Raw genomic sequence first — 19279 nt, 5'->3', positions numbered from 1 at the left:
GCCGGGCGCCGCCCCGCGGTCACGTGAGCACCAGCCCTCCCGCCCCCACCCTCGATCACGTGTACACCAGGACCCGCCCCGGCTCCGGCTCCCGCTCCCCCAACCTCTGCGGTTTCTGCAGACCCGCTGCGGAGACGACGGGAGACCCCGAGCTGTGGCGTCCGGTGAGTGCGTGGCTGACGGCGGCGGGGCCCGGGGCCGGGCGTTCGAGTTGCCAGGGCACTGACCGGGGTCACTGGTGGGCGACCGACGTGGGGGGGCGGCAAGTGGTCCGAGGGTACGGGCGCGTCCCGCGGGGACCCCGCTCCCCACCCACCTCATCCCCACCCAGGTCCCCGCCATCCTCCGCCTTGCTGGGGCTGGCAGGCCACGGACCGGCAGACGGTGTGGGTACCCCCCTTAGACCCCAGTGTCTGGGGCAAGCGGCTTCGGGGGTGGGCGGCCGGTTCTGTCCAGAGCGGCCCCACCGGGGCTGGGGGTGGTTTGGGACGGGCTCTGCGCGCCAGGAGCACCAGGACCCTAGAGGATGCGCGCCGTGAATTACCGGGGGGAGCCTCTGACGTTCTTTCAGAACAAACTAGAATACCTAAGGCTCCTCTAAGGATGTAGACGCCACAGGTGGGGGTTGGGGTGATGCGCAGCTTCAGGATGGGAGCCCTCCCACCGCCGCAGCGCCGCAGTCTGCCGTAGTGGGTGGAGCCTGCTATGCTGCGCACTTGGAAAACCTCAGGGCCTCCAGTCACCCCACCCACTCATCGCCAGCTGCATGTGGGTATCTCCGTGGGCCTGCTTTTCTCTGCACTGCTCCCCGTTAAATTTCCTGGTGGGGGGGGAATAAAAAAGGAAACAAATTCTCCTGGGAGGAGAAAACTTGAGTCTAATTAGTGATTAGTGTTTGAACTTCTCAGTGAGAAATCATTTATTTTTACTGGCCAGAGTCGATGGAGGAAGAGAAGGCACCTAGGGTCTGGGCAGGTGGGGTTAAGGGAGAGCAGTCGGTGGCGGGGGGCACTCCATCTTTGGTTGACGCCTTCTCTGCACAGGCTGTTGGCTTCCTGACTCAGATCAGCAAGGTGAGGGGAGATTTAACGCATCTAGCTCCACCCCCCTGGGTGAGAGGAGACCGATTGCGCATCTCCTGATGTTTCTGGACCTCACCCTCACTCTCACCCTATTGCTGGGTTTTCTGAAGCCCAGGCCCTGACTGCTGGTCTGTGTCCCCTCGTGCCCCGCCCCACTCTTCCTAGACATGTCATCTACTATGAAGCCGCCCAAGGGCTTTGCCCCGATGTCCTGCTGCTGGTCCACTGCGACCATGCAGAAGAGGCTGCCTTTCCTGGCCTGGCTGCCTGACTACACCTGGCACGCGCTGAAGATGGACTTCATTGCTGGGATCTCAGTCGGGCTCACAGTCATTCCCCAGGCGCTGGCCTATGCTGAGGTGGCTGGACTCCCTCCCCAGGTGAGATGTGTGCCCTTGCTGCCCACCACATCCCTTCCCCTTAGCCTGACCCCACTCCAGGCCTTAGTGCTCTCCCAGGAGCAGAGTAGAAATGCATGCATAGTATTCCTTCCAGACAAGGGGGCACTCTGGGCTCCAGTCCCATGGGGCCCAAGAAGCCTTAGTTTACAACCTAGAACATGTGACTGCCTTTGGGCAGACGTGTGCTCCTGTAACCCGTCTTGTCATGCTTGTCACACACAGGCACCAAGCTAGTTCTGGATTGCCTGATGGGGCCAGTGGGATGACTCACTCTGGCTTTAAGAATGCTTTCTCAGAATCACAGGCTCAGACATAAGGACACGAGGCCCCAGTTGGGTGTGGGTAGGAAAGAGGCCCTGTAGTCACTGTAGGTCCACAACCTTGGGTAACAGGGTGATCAATTCACCCTGTCTGTATGTGCTGCTGTGCCCAGAATACACAATGGACCACACAGATCCTTGTGCTTAACCAGGTACACCAGGGACCCTGTGCGGGTGCCGTGTGCCTCCTGGATATTCATTGCTCTCTCTGCCCAACAGTACGGCCTCTACTCTGCCTTCATGGGGTGCTTCGTATATTTTTTTCTGGGTACCTCCCGAGATGTGACTCTGGGCCCCACGGCCATCATGTCCCTCCTGGTCTCCTTCTACACCTTCCGCGAGCCTGCCTATGCTGTGCTGCTGGCCTTTCTGTCAGGCTGCATCCAATTAGGCATGGGGTTCCTGCGCTTGGGTAAGACACTCAGACCTTCCTGTCATGGGGACGGGGGGTTGCAGCTCTGCTCTTTCTGGGGTACCAAGGCACCTCCTTCTGGGGATGCCTTGCCTTCAGCATTTCTTTCTTTGCATTCCAAGGGCTATCCGTGTGTGTGTGTGTCTGTGTGTCTGTGTGTGTCAAGAAGGGTGGCTCTCAGCTCTCTACTGTGCTCAGAGCCCAGGACACTTGGAGAAGTGCCCAGGGCCTCAGTCCCTAGTCTCTTTCCTGCTCTCCAAACCAGCCCAAACAGGGTATGCCACTAGTCTTTAGACCCAGTCCCACCCATACCACCTCTCCCAGCCCACACTGACCCAGTGGGGCTGGGACCAGCTTGGTGTTCCCTCTTGGCTGTCCAGGGTTCCTGCTGGACTTCATCTCCTGTCCCGTCATTAAAGGCTTCACCTCGGCCGCCGCCATCATCATTGGCTTCGGGCAGATTAAGGTAGGCATCCAGTTGGTCCTGGGGCATCTGCTGGCTAGCAGGACCAAGGCCAGGTCCTGATATGTGTGGGTCAAACTCTTGCTATTGTGGGGCTCAGAGCCTGTCGTGCTGGCATGAGTCTCCATTAATAAAATCATCCTTGGGCTTCCCTGGTGGCGCAGTGGTTGAGAGTCCGCCTGCCGATGCAGGGGACACGGGTTCGTGCCCCGGTCCGGGAAGATCCCACATGCCGCAGAGCGGCTGGGCGCGTGAGCCATGGCCGCTGAGCCTGCGCGTCCGGAGCCTATGCTCCGCAACGGGAGAGGCCACAACAGTGAGAGGCCCGCGTACCACAAAAAAAAAATACGTAAATAAGTAAAATAAAATCATCCTTTGGGGGAGAAATTGAGTGATGGCCAAGTTCTACAACAGGTAATTTGGGGGACCAGTAATGACAGTCCCCGCTCTTGCTGGAGTTTTCATGCCTGAGTGCTTCAGGTTGTGGTTCACCTCACAGAGTCCTGCCCCTACTGCATATTGAACCATTGGGGCTTTACAAGTCACGAGCGTACTGCCAAAATTCCGACAAGCAAATTGCTCCCCAAGCTAATTTAGCTAGGTGATTTCACATTTATGTCTTTCTTTTCCAATTTTTTGTTTAATGTTTTTCAAATATCGTGCTTTTTTATGTTTCTGTTTAAACACAAATGAGAAGTATTGGAATCAGTGATCACTGGTTATCTGAGGATATCATTTACTCTCCTTCCATTGGGTTCTGCGTACCTGGAAGGCAGGCACTGTTTTACTTCCAACGTGGCCGCCTGGAGCTGTGCTTGGGTGTGCAGAATGAAACTGAGCTGAATCGTACAGATTGAGGGACACACACACACACACACACACACACACATATATACACACGCCTCTCCATGGTGTGGTTCCCACAGTCAGGCTCTGCTTCACTCTAGTCCGTGACAGTCTTCGCGGATGGAGGCCGAATGAGAAAGTAAGAACGTGAAGCCCAAGAGGGTACACGTGAGAGAGAATAAAGTAGTTGACACGTCACTGGGTGCTGGGTTAAGTTCTCCCTATGTTTAGTTCTCAGAAGTCCTCTGGGAGGTAGGCATTACTATCTCTACTTACAGAGGAGGAAACAGCCTAGAACGATGTGCGTAATTCAAACTATAGATTATGTACACACATATGTCAGGGTAAGCTTGGCAAGTGCTATTTCGTGGGATGCTCTGTCCTTTATTCTGGAAACATTATCTTTCATTTTTAGTGTCAAGAATGTTCTTTTTTCATAACACAGTGAGAGGGTAGCTTCTTTATGCACTCGTATTTGGCACGCCTAGGTCTCTGTCTTCAAAACCTTGACTAGGTCATGACAGTCATCTGAGAGCCTCTAGGCTTGGGGTGGGGGTCCTCTTGACCTGCCCACGCAGGAGTCCCTGCCCAGGACAGAAGCCGCTGTCCGTGTCTGCCCTTCCCCTTGGGGGGCTGTGTACACAGTGGGTTTTGGGGTCCTTGGAGCCTGATTGCCTTGCGAGTCTGGGCCTCGACCTCCCCTTCTGATCCCAACCAGATAAAGAACTAAAGTACAGAGTGGCGCCCCTTTTCCCACCTGAGGACCCCCGACCTGGCGGGGTCCCCTCAGCGCTCCTCCCTGGAGGACCTCGGCGCCCCCTCGACCCCCGCCCGTGCAGGTCTGCCGGTCTCATGGCGAGACTTTCGCTTCTGGCAGGGGGCGGTCCCCGATGGGCGGGCCTCCAAGTGACGGACGCGGCCTCGAGCCAATGGCGGTGGGGTCTGTGCTGTGAAGGGCGGGCCGCTGAGTGATGGACGGGGCCGCGAACAGATGGCAGCCGGGCCTGAGGGGGTGGGCCGGGCCCCGGGCCAGGGAGCAGTTGAACCAGTCTCCTTGGTTTGAGGTCGCTCGGACAGATTTTCCTCAGATAGGAAAGTAATTTGCAACGACTTGCGACAACTGGAACTTTGTGAAATACCGTCAGCGCCCCCACTTCCCCCAGAGAGGGATAACTTCGATCTCCTCCCTTTGGGGATTTTGGGAATGGACAGATAGGCCTGGGAGAGCCAGGAGATGTTTTCCCCCAGGAAGGGCCCTTGGAGGGGTAGGGGGTTCCAGGTTTGGAACAGTATTGAGATGCTGCAAGGGTTGGGTTTCAGGCCTTTGTATCGCAGAAGGCTGTCTAATCAGAAGCTCTTGTTTGACAGAACCTGCTGGGACTGCAGCACATCTCCAGGCAGTTTTTTCTGCAAGTGTATTACACTTTCCACAACATCGGAGAGACCAGGTACTGGTTGGCTGTGTTCCTCCCCCCGCCCCCATAAGTAAGCTCTTCCTTCTAGATCCCTCTCCCAGTTCGCTCCCCATATTTCCACTCCCAGGTGGCATTTATTCCAATCCTCTGGGATCTTGCTGCTCAAACAGGGGTCCCGTGAGCAGCACCATTGGCATCACCTGGGAGCTGGTTAGAAGCACAGTCTGGCCGGCCCAGACCTGCTGACTCAGTCGGCTTAACAAGAGGCCCACATGGCACATTGAAGCTTGAGAAGCTCTGCTCTGGTCAGTCCAGTGCGCCAGTCAGCGTGACCCCATGCAGGGCTTTCTCCTGTGGTCAAAGTGAGAAGAGACCATATGAAGGAAGGGCAGGTGGTCTCTCGTTCAAGGAGTTCATAGTTCAGTGAGCAAGAGAACCACAGGGCAAGGGAAGGCAGAGGCCAACAGACATGCAGGTGCCAGGAGACGGGTGGCAGGTGGAGAGAGTTCCTACAGCAAGCACATCACTCAGATGGAGGGGTTTCTCTCAGAGAGCAAGCAGGTTAAAGGGACAATTAGGAGATGCAGCTCGATGAGCCCAGCTGGAGGCCAGAACACCTCTCTGGCTGGAGGGGCAAGAGGAAGAAGTGACCTGGGGGGGCTGTACGGGGAGCTTCCTGAAGGGAGTGGAGGAGACCCTGTGACCATCCTCTCCTCCCCTTCTGATCTGCTGCTGAGGTTTCCTGGCCCATAAGATGCACCTGGTTGGGGTCAGCCACATGGGGGGCAGTGGAGATGGAGATGGACTGGTCAGAGAGCGTCATAGGCAGTCAGGAGTGAATCTCCCGGAACTGACGAGACACGTGTAGCCCAGAGAGCTATGTGACTAAAAACGTGAGTTGGTAGCGCGCCTATGGCTACCACTGTGATCTGGGCTTCAGCTCCCAGGGCCTGTGTACCTACTAAGTTTCGAATAAAGTTTTGAAATGGAACAGGGACAGAGGTTACTTAGGAAAAAACAAAAAGAGCATTCGAGAGAGAAAGTTTCCCAGCAGAAGCAGCAACCAAAGGCCAGAAGGCCTGTGCTGTCAGCAGGTTTGGGCGGTGACTGGTGTCTGTCTGCAGGGTGGGCGATGCAGTGCTGGGACTGGTCTGCATGGTGCTGCTTCTCGTGCTAAAGCTGATGCGGGACCACGTGCCTCCCGTCCATCCCGAGATGCCCACTGGCGTGCGGCTCAGCCATGGGTTGGTTTGGACTGCCACCACAGGTGAGGGGGCCTTCTGGCTGAGGGACCATTTCCAGATTTGTCCTGCACAACCTGGTCTCACATTGTAGTCACCCCAGGAACCCGAATTCCACCCCTAGAGATCTTCACGTCACTCGCTAAGTGGTTCTGATACGCATCCAGGGCTGAGAACTCTGTTTAACAGCAGAAGTTCTCAGCTAGGGATGATTTTGCTACCCCCTGCCCCCGGGGGACATTTGGCAATGTTCAGAGACATTTTTGGTTGACACTACTGGGCAAGACTGTTTCTGATTTCTGATGGGTGGAGGCCAGGGATTTTACTAAACATCCTGCAATGTACAGCCTCCCACGGCAAAAAACTGATCTGGCCCAAGGTGTCAGCAGTGCTAAGGTTGAGAAACTCTGGCAGGTCTCTGGGGGAGAAAACAAGTTCCACTGAGACAGACTGGTCCTGTTTTAATTGTGCAGCTGCAGAGGGTAAACATTTTGCTTCAGGCCTGGAATCAGCAGGTTGAGTTGCAGTTAACCGGAGGATCTGTAAAGAAAGGCTGAAGTAAAAGGCGGCAAGATGAGGACAGTTAGTGGAACCATTGGCTGGTTGAAGGGCCATCTCGGGGTGGCGGTGGGGATGGACATCTCTCCACTGAGCTGCCAGTAGGTGACACAGAGAAAGAATGGCAGGTACAGCAAAGCAAGGAAGCATTGATATCTACTGGGCCTTTCCAGAGCTGAGGGGAATGGAAATCATCCCGCTTGGCCCTACTCCTCCGCGGCCATGAAATCCAGCCAGTTGTGGGAGGGAGGGGGTGACTAGATTTCAGCCCTTGAGTCACTTCCAGCTTCTCCGGCTGGTCCCCAGTCCCAAGAGTCACTCACCAGATGCCGTTCTGCAGCCGGGAGGCCATGGGTAAACGCTGAGCGCTTGGGAGGGTGGAAGAGCACTGGGTTTATGGTGAAACTACTGGTTTCAAGTCCTAGCTTAGCCACTTACCTGGCACTTGCATGAGTCACTTGTCAAAATTTTATGAGCTTTAGTATAGTCATCTGTAAAATAGTGAAAACAGGCTCTGTTGCCTAAAACTTAACACTCGAAGTGTGGCCTCTGACCAGCAGCACAGGCATCCCCTGGGAGCTTGTTGGAAATGCAGGTTCTCAGGCCCACCCAGACCTCTGACGCAGAATCTGCACGTTAACATGCTTGTCAGGTGACTTGTAGGCACACTGAGGTCTGAGAAATGCTGCTCCAAAACCCTGTAGGCTTCTCAGGGACTACTGTCTTCTTTCTCTCCAGGATATGTGGTGTGTCCTTAGGAAACTAGTTACTGAGCTCCCAACTATGTTTATTAAAAAGTCATCGTTTCAGCTTGTATTTTAGCTGAGTGAGGACAGGTTAACCTGTAGTAGTACCTTGTGTTTGTTTAGCAATTTGTAGAGAATTTGTTTAGCCCCAGAACACTCTTGTGGGGTAGGTGGAACAGTTGTAATTTCTCCCCTTTTGCAAATGAAAAAGTAGAGACTTGCAGAAATTGAATGAGCTGTAATCTGACATACAGTGATGGATGGCTTATAAAGCATTTTACAAACATCACTTCTTTTGATTCTCATAGCAGCCTTGAGGATGGGATATTATTTTCCCTGTGTTGCCAGTGAGGAAAATGAGGCTCTGAAAGGTGAAACAGACAAACCAAATAAGACTTCTCAAGGTCACATAGCTAGGAGCAGGCAGAGTGAGGACTTGCTCCCAGGTCACTTGCCCTTTTTCTTGATCAATTGATCTAGAGGTGTATCGATTTTATTTATCTCACAGAACCAGCTTTTGATTGCATTGATCTTTCTATTGCTTTTGTTTTCTCGTTAGTAGATTTTGATCTGATCTTCATTATTTCCTTGCATTGGCTGCTTTTGAATTTAGGTTTCTTTTTCAGATTCTTAAGGCAGAAGCTGAGGTCTTTGAGACCTTCCTTTTCCAATATAGTGATTAGGGTCATAAATTTCCTACTCAGCACTGCTTTAGCTGCATCCCACAACTTTGATAGGTTGTGTTTTCATTTTCACTTAGTTCTAAATACTTTCTAATTTCCATTTTTACTTCTCTTTTGAATTGTGGATTATTTACCCTTTGAACCAGGAGCCTTTTAGGAATTAGTTTCCAAATATTTGGGGATTTTTTAATTAGTATTTTGCTACTGATTTCTAACGTAATCCCATTACTGTCAGAGAACAAACGTTGTACGTACATACATATGTAGAATTATAATTTTCTCTGGAAATGACCCCCTTTATCCTGGTAACACTCTTTGCTCTGAACTCTACTTTCATGTAGAGTTGTTCCAGATTTCTTTTGGTTAGTATTAGCATATGTTTTCCCATCCTTTTACTTTGAACCTATTTAACTTATTTGTGTTTTTATGTTTAAAAAGTGTGTTTTTTGTAGGAAACGTATAGACGGGTTTTGTTTTTTAATACAATCTGATGATCTCTGCCTTTTCATTGGGGGGTGGGGTAATGTTTACATTCCATGTGATGATTGATGTATCTAGCTTTAGATCTACCATATTGCTCTTTGTTTCCTATTGTCTCATTTCTTCTTTGTTCCCTTTTCCCTCTCTTTCTACCATCTTTTGGATTGAGTATTTTTCTATGATTCTTTTTTTATTCCCTTTATTGGCTTATTGGCTATAACTGCTGTGTGTGTTTTTGTTTTTGCTTGTTTGTTTTTGGTGGTTGCTTTAGGGTTTATCACATACATCTGTATCTTAATACAGTATACTCTCCAACTTCACGTTGATATAGAACCTTTTGACCAGATACATCCATTTCTCCTCTTCTAGCCTTTGTGCTATGGTTGTCATATGTTTTTTTCAACATGTGTTTTAAATCCCTCAGTCGTTATTATTGTTTCCACTTTAACTATGTAGTTACTTCTAAAGATGTACAAGTAATGAGAACAGAGTCTGTTATATCTTCCCACATAATACATCTTGTGCTTTTCGTTCCTTTGTGTAGATCCAGATTTCCATCTGTATCATTTTCCTTCTGCCTGGAGAGCCTTCTATATTGTTTCCTGTAGTGCAGGCCTGTTGGTGATGAATTCTTTCAACTTTTGTATGTCCAAAATAGTCAATGTTTTACTTTTCTTTTGGAGGGTAGCTTTGCTGGATATAGAATTCTAGACAGTTTTTTTCCTCCTCCACACTTTAAAAATGCTGTTCTCCTGTCTTCTGGCCTGCTTTGTTTCCTACAAGAAGTCTGCTGTCATTCTTATTTCATTCCTCTAGATATGACCTTTTTCTCTGGCTGCTTTTAAGACATTCTCTTGGGCTTCCCTGGTGGCGCAGTGGTTGAGAATCTGCCTGCCAGTGCAGGGGACACGGGTTCGAGCCCTGGTCTGGGAAGATCCCACATGCTGCAGAGCAACTAAGCCCGTGTGCCACAGCTACTGAGCCTGCGCGTCTGGAGCCTGTGCTCCGCAACAAGAGAGGCCGCGACAGTGAGAGGCCCGTGCACCGCAATGAAGAGAGGCCCCTGCTCGCCGCAACTAGAGAAAGCCCACGCACAGAAATGAAGACCCAACACAGCCAAAAAACAAAATTCTCTTTATCATTGGCTTTAGGCAATTTGATTATGATGTGCCTTGTTGTAGTTTCTTTTTTTTTTTTTCCATGTGTCTTGTCCTTGGAATTCACTGAGCTTCTTGGTTATGCAGGTTTGCAGTTTTTATCAAATTTGGAAAAATACTCAGTCATTGTTTCTTCAAATCCTTGTGCTGTCTCCCCATGCCACTCCATGGTCTTTCTTTGTGGACTCTGACACATATTAGGTTACTTGAAATTGTTCCACAGCTACTGATGCTTTGTACAGTTTTTCAATCTTTCTTTTCTTCTGTGTGTTTCATTTTGAGGAGATTCTGTTGCTACATCTTCAGTTTCACTACTCTTTTTCCTGTAATATCTAATCTGTCTTTAATCCATTCAGTGTATATTTTGCCTCAGACATTACGGTTTTCATTTGTAGAAGGTCAATTTGGGAAATATTTGGGTATATATACACAGACACTGTTGTTCCATATGTTTTGTCCAGTTTTTAGTTGTTTTAGGCAGCAGAGTAAACCTCTGTTTCTCCGTCTTCAAAGTGGCATCACCTTGGGAGATGTGATCTCAAAGTCTTTCCAGCTCTGCCTTTGACCATGCAGTCACTGGTGACCAGTAGATGATATGCGTGCTGGCCCTGTGTGTCACCACTCCTCTGTTTCCCCATTGTGCGTTTTTCATGGTGTCATGTGTTCATGCCTGCCATACGGTTGCTTGTATCCATGCTGTTTCCCAGGCTGGGGTGGGGTCTTCCACCTCCTGAGGTGTATTTGCCCCAGGTACCCAGATGACCCAGACTTCACTGACAGTCTCTCCCCCGTCCTAGCTCGCAACGCCCTGGTGGTCTCCTTTGCTGCCCTGGTCGCATACTCCTTCCAGGTGACTGGATACCAGCCTTTTGTTCTAACTGGGAAGACACCCGAGGGGCTCCCTGATGCCCACATCCCTCCCTTCTCAGTGACCACTGCCAACGGGACGATCTCCTTCACCGAGATGGTACAGGTGGGTAGAGACAGGGAGCCAGGCCGGCTTGGCTGAGGCCGCAGCAGCCCCTGGGCCTGGTTCTATCTCCTAATGCATCCGCTTAGTGATGCGCAGCTCTGAACTCAGCTAGGACTGCTGTTCTCAGGAAGGGGCATCTCTGGTGCAGGGACAGGTAGGAATGAGTTCCAGATTAGGCACAACCTCAAAGGGCACCACATTTATTTTTCTACCTTGAGCCCAGGGGTGTTCCTGCCATCGTGGACGCTGGCAGAGCAGGAATCTGTTGTGTTCTGCTGTCTGTCGTGTTTCTTGCAGTGTGAGCTCACAGCCCTGCAGCTGAAGTATGTTTGCTTCTGTCAGACATGGACGAGCCAGTGCCTACCTTATCAGGTCACTGACTGGTCAGGCCTCTTCTGTCCTTCCCCAGAGGGTCACTCACCATCCCTCTCTCCTCTCTCAGGGCATGGGGGTCGGGCTGGCCGTGGTGCCCCTGATGGGTCTCCTGGAGAGCATCGCAGTGGCCAAATCCTTTGGTAAGATGCTCACCACCCATGCCCTCCCTGGCACCTCAACCTGGAGCCCAGCCTGCCTTGCTTGCCTGCTCTTCTGCTTGCTTTTTATCTGCTTTGATTTTTAAAACTTTGAATTTTTATCTGAGTAATACATGCTTTTTTAAAAGTATTGTTTTTTAAGTATTATCTTTGTTTTTAATATAATTTATTGAATTGACAGTTTTCATTTAATTGGTGATAATAGCTGTATTTGATACCCTGTTAGCAAAATTCCTAAAAATTTGACAAGGTGCCCTTTCCGAGTGTCTGAGCACACCTGGCCTGTCCCCTCCTGACCCCTGGAGAGGCTGGGAAGCGTTAATCTACTTATATGTTTGCTGCTCAATACTGATTCCCTCTGCCTGAGCTGAGGCTGCCAGAACTTTCATGTGTCCCTGCTTCTGTCTTAGGTCCCTGGACTTTTGTTCTGTGTTGTCCATGAGGATGATGTGTTTCTTCTGTTGTATAAGAGGGTTAAGTCCTTTGTTTGGATCTAATTTGACTCTAAAGGTTAAAATTCAGATATATGACATGTATGTTACTATGACTACCTAACTTGTGTTCACTGCCCAGCCCAGGTTGTGCCAGGATTATGTTTGCTTCTTTGAAGTTCCAGCATCTGGATCCTTAGACCATTCCAAGGAGACTATAAACCAGTGTTCATTCTAAAGGGTTTTCCTTTCCAAACGCCAGCAGTTGCTCAAGACCACGCTGCATTTCAGTTTGCGACCTGTTCAGCTCACATCTTTCTTGTTCAGTTTTTATTTTTCTGATCCTTTTTTTTTTTTTAACTTGGAGGGGCGTATCTTGGAATCTGCACGTGACAGATTTTACTCATCTTGTCTGTTACTTAGAAAACTCCGCATTTTCTTTTGAAGTCAGCTGCCTTCCTGTGCTCATTGGTAAAGCTTGTCCTGCTTTTAAATCAAGGCTTAGTAAACCACAGCCTGCTGCCCATCACCTGCGAATGGCTTTTGCATGTTTAAATGTTTAAAAAAAATCTAAAGAAGATTTGGATTTGATGACACATGAAAAGTATATGAAATTTGTATTTCAGTTCACAAGTAAGGTTTTATTGGAAGATGATCTCTTGTTCACTTGTTTCGTGTTGTATGGCTGCTTTGTGCTATAATGGGGAGCTGAGCAGTTGTGACAGAGGGTGTGACCCTCAAAACCTAAAATATTGACAGTCTGGCCCTTTACAGAAAGTTTACCAACCATTGTCTTAAAATTCATGCCGCTCCATAGTTTCTCCCTAGATCTTCCCGCTCATGTCTCTGGGCCTCATCTGAGACTTTCTAGTCATCTTGACTTGCCACCAGAGAGCTTTTTAGTTTAAAACATCTTTCCCTTGTTATAAAAGCAATATGTGTTTGTTGCACAGGATGTTGAAAGTTCAGAAATGGATAAAAAAAACGAATCACTTGTAATGTCCTTCACTACCTCAATTAACTGCTAACATTTTGCTCTACGTCTACTTTTTTTTTTGTAAACACACAAAGACGTGTGTACATTTGCATACATGTATATATTTTATCTGTGTTTATACCTTCTATTTACAAATGTAGACAATGCTGTAGGGAGAAATTGGTAGCCTGTTTTATCATTTCATAGGCAGTTTCCTGATGATATGTAACTAGTGACAGTGTTTTTATTGTCTGTTCTCTTTATAGCTTCTCAAAATAATTACCGTATTGACGCCAACCAGGAGCTGCTGGCCATCGGTAAGACTCCAGTGGCGGGTGGCTCTCGGGGTCTGGGTGGTGGAGGTGCTGACACGCAGGGTGCAGAGCTGGCCCGAGTGGGGCCCATTCTCCCATCTCAGGTGGTTCAGTTTAATCCCTAGGAGTAGGGTGCCGACATCTAGTGTCTGACTGAGGCTCACTGAGCACCTGCTGTGTACCAGACCCTGAGGGCTGTGGCCTGTTCTGTGCCTGGGAACGCCTGGAATGTTCCACCTGGGCTAGGGGTGGGGGCTTCCAGGGCGAGGGTCAGGTTGCTGAGGAATGTGGCCAGGTAGGATCTCAGATGAGCCTGCTGATTGTGTGGGATCTTGGCTGCCTGTGCCTCGCCCTGTGCCTCCCTCCAGGAGGGGCAGGCGGATGAGTGAGGACTCAGATGGGCCCCAGGCTTCCTGACTGTGGAGCGGTGCATCCCAGGTGACACCTGAGCTGTCTCTAGAGCAGGCCTTGAACCTGTGACCAGTTGTGGGTTTGCGGAGCCAAGGAGACCATGGTGGTCTTTGTGAAGGCCCCTGGGTGAGGTGGGTGCTGACGAGCTGATGGTGATGAACTTGGGCTAGTTACCTCCATTCTGAGGTCCCAGCCAGGTTCCGGGCATGGCTGTGTCCAGTACAGGTTAATCAGAGGCACACAGGGAAGGCAGCTTACTGGCCATGACCTTCTCCCATTCACCTTGGCTAGTCATCTCATGAAAGTGTGGGTTTGAAGGAACTCAGAGTAGCAGGGATGCTGGCAGGCGTACTGGGCACTTCAGGCCTGTCTCTGCACACTTGCCTTACTCAGCCGTCCCCCTTTCTGGGCAGGAGGGATTCCTCATTCTGTTATACATGGGAAAAGGCATATTTCACACAGGCAAGGCTGGGGTCAGAACTGCTTTATAGCTAGAATTAATCTCGGTGCACTTGGCAAAGATCATGGTTTGACCTTCCTAGAGGGAGAGAGAACCAGATATAGGATGCCCCACTGGGTAGTTCCTCTCACCTTCTGTCTTCCTGTTTCCTTTCTGGTTTTTATCTCCTTTCTCCTCCTCTCCTTTTTCTATTTTATGCTTCTTCTCGTCCTGGATGAGCTTTTTCCTTCCGTTTCTCCACAGGCCTGACAAACATCCTGGGCTCCCTCTTCTCCTCCTATCCGGTCACGGGCAGCTTTGGCCGGTGAGTGACCACGTTCCCCCTTCCCTGTGTCTCCAGGGAGGTCCCCGCCCAGGTCAGAGGGTCCTTGTCCAGCTTGAAGAACCAGATTCCCCCTCCTGGGCCCTTGCCCATGTCCTGAGGCCGTTTTCACTTTTCTCCACATTGGTCCTCTCTCCCTTGGTCAGCTGTGACGGTGTTTATGGGGAGACAAGAGGGGGCTCCCTCTGCTTCCCTCACCATCTTAGCTGGTTTTCTTTACCCCGATACACGGCGCTGCAGTTTAACGTTAAAAAGATCCCCGTGCATGGAAATGCTCCCAGCATCTTGGTGCTGGAGTTAATTCCTGAAAGATAGTGGAGGTGGGAGGGATTGTGGCTCCTCGCCTCCCCTGCTCTCCCAGCCCGACAGCCACTAATGGGTCTCTGTTGCCTTCCAGGACTGCTGTGAATGCTCAGTCAGGGGTGTGCACCCCAGCAGGGGGCCTGATGACGGGTGAGCACCCCTTGCACAGACACTGTGTTCCCCGTGTCCGCCGCAGTGAGATAGGAGGAGAGGAGTGGAGGGAGCCCAGGGTATGGGTGCCGTCGGCTCTGGTGCCTGGCTGTGTGCCCCAGAGCAGGGACTCCTTGCTGGGTGGGAGTTGGGGCGGCAGGGCCATGAGGTCACAGCACCCCACGCCCCTGCAGGAGCCCTGGTGCTGCTGTCACTCGACTACCTGACCTCACTCTTCTACTACATCCCCAAGTCTGCCCTGGCTGCTGTCATTATCATGGCCGTGGTCCCCCTGTTCGACACCAAGATCGTGGGGACGCTCTGGCGAGTGAAAAGTATGTATCTCCTGTCCGTCGGCACCAAGGTTATCGATGATCCTCCGTCTGCCATTGGCTGCTGCCCAGGCTGGCCCAGCTGGGGGAGAGATGGGGGCTTTGGGGTGACCAGCAGGGCCCATGTCATAGCCTCCCTTTCTCCACTGGTCATAGCAGCTCAAGGTTCTCCGGAACCTGCAATTCCTTTACCGTAACAAGTTTTTGTTCTCTTTGGTTTTTCAAAGCAGTTAAGGGATTTATGTGGCTTCTACATCTAAGAGAAGTCTCGGTGCCTCCCTGGTCCTCATATCCCTTTTTCCTTGGTCCCCTGAGAAGTGCCCACTGGGACCTCTTCCCAGGGGCAGGGGACCAGGCCGACCAGGCAGGTCTTAAGGGCCCCTCGCCCAGGTAGGGAGGGATTTCTTGCCTCTGACACATCCTTGAGCTGGCATGGCCTGTCAGAAGCATCAGTCCCCAAGTCTCTGGATGGGGGTCCCTCGGGAGCTGTTTGGGGTCCATGACACCTTCACTCATTATGAGGAAAGCCACGCACGAGGTGTCTCTTGTCAGGGGGCTCGGGTAGCTGGGAGCCAAGCTCGCTGAGGAGGGGCCATTCCTCAGCTGGACCCCCTCTCCCAGGGCTGGACTTGCTGCCCCTCTGCGTGACGTTCCTGCTCTGCTTCTGGGAGGTCCAGTACGGCATCCTGGCAGGGACCCTGGTGTCTATGCTGGTTCTCCTGCACTCCGTGGCCAGACCCAAGATACAGGTAGCCCATCTGGTCTCCCTGAGGGGGACCTGCTGGCCTCAGGGGGCCTGGTGGGGTGAAGCATGCCATGGGCAGACCCTTTGACCCCACTGTCTTGCATTTTGAGCTCTTGGTGTGATTGTGGCCTGAGGCACTGCCAAGTGACCATTCACCTAGCGGATGGTTTGACCTTCCGGTCATAACCCCACAGTGCTGTCTTGCTGCGCGTGGGGCTGTGGCGCAGGTGGGGGTCCCGCCAGCTCTGCACCCTCCCGTCCACCCTAGGCCTGGAAGAGCTGCCCTGTTGAACTTGCCTCCAGGGCTCACTGGCTTCCCCCACACTGTCCCCAGGTGTCAGAGGGCCCGATGCTGGTCCTGCAGCCGGCGAGTGGCCTGCACTTCCCTGCGATCGAAACCCTCCGGGAGGCGTTACTGAGCCGGGCTCTGGAAAGTACGTGGCCAGTTGGGCTGCGGTCACCCCCAGCTCCCCGCCACCCTCTCAGCAGGGGTTCCTGCTGGACCCCAAGACCCTGCTCTCAGCTGTCAGGAAGGAGCTTGCCCGTCCTTGGGTCCTGGGGGTCTCGGGCGTCTCAAGAGTGGCGTCCAGTGGACACCCCCCCCCCCACCGTGTGTGCACGCAGCAAGGGTGGCAGGTTCCCAACAGGTGTTCCTGAGGGCCCGCTCCTTCCAGGAGTTGGTATTTAGGGGAGAAAGGGGTCTGTTTGCCTGCCCTGTGAAGGAAATGGTTGTTGCTGTCTCCAAACAGCTAATGTTTTGGGTCCTTGTCCTTTCCCCTTCCCGTGCCCACTGGGAAGGAGCTCTTGATGGCCTTGTTTGGCCCCATGCCCCTGGCCAGAGCCTTTTCTGGCAGCCTCTGCCTGGTGTGACCACTCCCCTGTCCCCCCAGCATCCCCGCCACGCTCTGCAGCCCTGGACTGCACCCATGTCTGCAGCATTGACTACACGGTGGTGCTGGGGCTCGGGGAGCTCCTGGAGGACTTCCACAAGCGGGGCGCCACCCTCGCCCTCATTGGCCTGCAGGTGGGTGTCGGCATCTGCTCTCGAAGTAGCCTGTGAGGTCTGTGTTGTCACCGTCCCCATGTCAAGGTGAGGATGCCAAGGCCCAGAGAAGCTGAGTGACTTGCCCAATGTCACACAGTGAGGAAGGCGGCTGGGCTCCATTCTTGTGGCATCTGGCTGCAGAGCTCTGCTTGTGTCCGTTAAATCATGTGTTGTATTTGCAGAGCACTCATCTCCGTGTCCTTCAGAAGGTATTCACTTAAGAAGTGTTCCTCTTACAGAGATGTGAGTTAGCCTGTGACGTGGCTTGCTAGGGCAAGAGCATTCCCACCTGGAATCACCGTTTGTCCCACAGGTCCCCGTTCTCCGTGTCCTGCTGTCAGCTGACCTGAAGGGCGTCCTGTACTTCTGCACCCTGGAAGAAGCAGGTGGGTGTGGCCAGTCATCAGAGTGAGAGCCACGGCAGCCTGGCTGCCACACCCCACAGGGTCAGGACGGCAGGACAGAAACCCTGGGAGATGGGAGGGTCAGTGCTCGAGTCCAAGAGTGGGGAGCACTCGGACGAGGGTGAGGCAGTGGACAGGTTGTCAGGGGGCCTTCCTGCTCTGGGGTTTTATGTTTTGGGACTGTATGTGCGTTTTTAATTGAGGCACAGTTCACATACAGTGAAATGCACAGATCCTAAATGTGAGTTTGAGTCCTGACACATGGATGCAATGGGCGTCCAGTCAGGATGTAGCTTTTCTCCATCGTTCCAGAAAGTTCCCTCTTGCTCCCTTCCAGTGGCCCCCACTAGGGGTAAGCACTGCTCTGATTTCTTCCACCATCGGTCAGTGTAGCCTGTTCCGGAACTTCATGTAGTGGGATCAAGAGGATTCTTTTTGTGTTCGGCTTCCTTGGCTCAACTTGGTGTCTGTGCGATTCATCCATGTTGCTGCTAAAGCAGCCAGACGCTGATCCACAGGAACTGGATAAGCAGATTGGGCCCAGCCGCACCATGGAACCCGCCCAGCAGTGAGGAGGGTTATCGTGGCATGGAGAGTGGTGAGGTGCTGGTGGAGACTTAGGTGAAACCGGCCCAGGGCTGGAGATATTGGTCCAGGGACCTTAACTCCCCAGGCTTGAGGCCCCCAAAAGGCCAGCCTTTAATCCCATTCTGTGAACTGACCTATCCTTACTTCACTTTTTTAGTGTTTGGAAACCTTGTGTTTTCTGCAGAGAAATACCTGAAGCAAGAACCAGGGACCCAGCCCTACAATGGCAGCGAAGACTCTGTTCCGGAACACAAGATTGCCCTGCTGAAGGCCTGATTGGGCTGCCGATGGGCGCCCGACATCAGAGGGTCTCACGGAAGGTTCTGGTCACTGTGATGCCGGATGCCGCCTTGCAGATGGATCTGAGAAACCTGAGTAGGTGTCCCAGAGGAGGGGGAGGGCAACTGCGTGGGGGTCCACAGGTGGGACTCATCCCTTCCTCTGAGATGATTGAAAAAGTACCTCCCTGCTCTTCCTGGTATGTGAACTCTTTTTTTAAAGAGTGATTTGGAGAACACATTCTAGAATGGCAGACCACTTGAGAAAGGAAAGGGCAGGGATTTCAACCTGGTCTAGGAGAGGAGACCTCTCTCGCCCCAGCTCCTTCCTAGATTTCAGGGGAAATGGGGAAGGCGGGCATCTCTCAGGTGGGTTCCCTTCTTGATGGCGGCGGCTGAGCTGTTGTTGGGAGGAAAACCAAGGTTTGCCAAATGACTTAAAATGTCTATTAAAAATAACTTCGTTGTGTTTTCTAAATAAGTATAGCTTTGGTGTTTTTGTAAAAACCATAAATGCTTATTGTAAAAACTACAGGTAACCATCCCCCCCCCATCCACTTTGGTGATAGCTCCACACCTCCTCCCTCCAGTACACGTACATGTGTGTACGTTAGCATGTGGGTGTGTGTTTACAGTCATGTAAATGGGATCATTTCATCCATGGTGCTCCGTGACCCACGTTTTCATGCGGTCATTGCTGTGAATTATTTGTTGTGATAATAAACAGAATACGTGAATATCAATGGCTACGTGGTATTTTATTCTATATGCGTCATAATTTACTTAACAAGCTCTCCACACAGGGACTTGCCTGTTTTCAATTCCACTTCCATCAATTTTTAGAGGCAAATCCTAGCTGAGGAAGGTTGTGCTCCTGGGCTCCTTGAGAAAGAACTCACCACGCAGATGGCCCTGGATGCGGTGCCATAGAGCCACCAGTGTTCTGCCCAAGCCACCCTGGCCAGTATCTGAGCAGAGCAAGGGTCCAAGCCTGCCCATAATACATGAGTCTTTTCAGATTCCTTGTCCTCCATCTTCTGGTGTTTCTCCTTCCAGGACCCTGACCAGCCAGCTAAACGGTTCACTGCCAGCCCCAAGGCAGCCTTTCCTTATCTCAGGCAGTTTCTCTTTTTCCACAAGGTGAGTGTGTCCTGAAGCTCTGCCTGCTGGGCCACACCTGGCCAGAGCTGTGATGGGAGTTGTGGTCCCT

At 51.7% G+C, this 19279-nt stretch overlaps 1 protein-coding gene across 1 annotated transcript; it reads left to right on the top strand.

Annotated features, from left to right (window-relative positions):
- Positions 1–70: 70 nt before the first annotated feature.
- On the top strand, positions 71–18598 carry SLC26A11 (solute carrier family 26 member 11). The gene is made up of 17 exons (XM_029212411.1): positions 71–164; positions 1248–1462; positions 2023–2215; positions 2596–2681; positions 4893–4972; positions 6064–6206; positions 10602–10777; positions 11220–11292; positions 12984–13034; positions 14146–14206; positions 14622–14677; positions 14872–15012; positions 15631–15758; positions 16089–16188; positions 16645–16778; positions 17113–17185; positions 17976–18598. The coding sequence occupies exons 2-17, from the start codon at positions 1250–1252 to the stop codon at positions 18065–18067; spliced, it is 1800 nt and encodes a 599-aa protein (XP_029068244.1). The 5' UTR covers positions 71–164; positions 1248–1249; the 3' UTR covers positions 18068–18598.
- The last annotated feature ends 681 nt before the right edge of the window (positions 18599–19279 follow it).

Source organism: Monodon monoceros, unplaced genomic scaffold, assembly GCF_005190385.1.
Source record: "Monodon monoceros isolate NGI ecotype Baffin Bay Population unplaced genomic scaffold, NGI_Narwhal_1 Super_Scaffold_9, whole genome shotgun sequence".
NCBI lineage: Eukaryota > Metazoa > Chordata > Mammalia > Artiodactyla > Monodontidae > Monodon > Monodon monoceros.
This window is presented reverse-complemented; position numbering and strand designations above follow the sequence as displayed.

Excerpts from the sequence above, each read along its gene's own strand:
- SLC26A11 (XM_029212411.1), top strand. The coding sequence starts at position 1,250 with ATGTCATCTACTATGAAGCCGCCCAAGGGCTTTGCCCCGATGTCCTGC. Across the intron at positions 14,207-14,621 it reads GTCACGGGCAGCTTTGGCCG|GACTGCTGTGAATGCTCAGT; the intron begins GTGAGTGACCAC and ends GTTGCCTTCCAG. Across the intron at positions 16,779-17,112 it reads TCGCCCTCATTGGCCTGCAG|GTCCCCGTTCTCCGTGTCCT; the intron begins GTGGGTGTCGGC and ends TTTGTCCCACAG.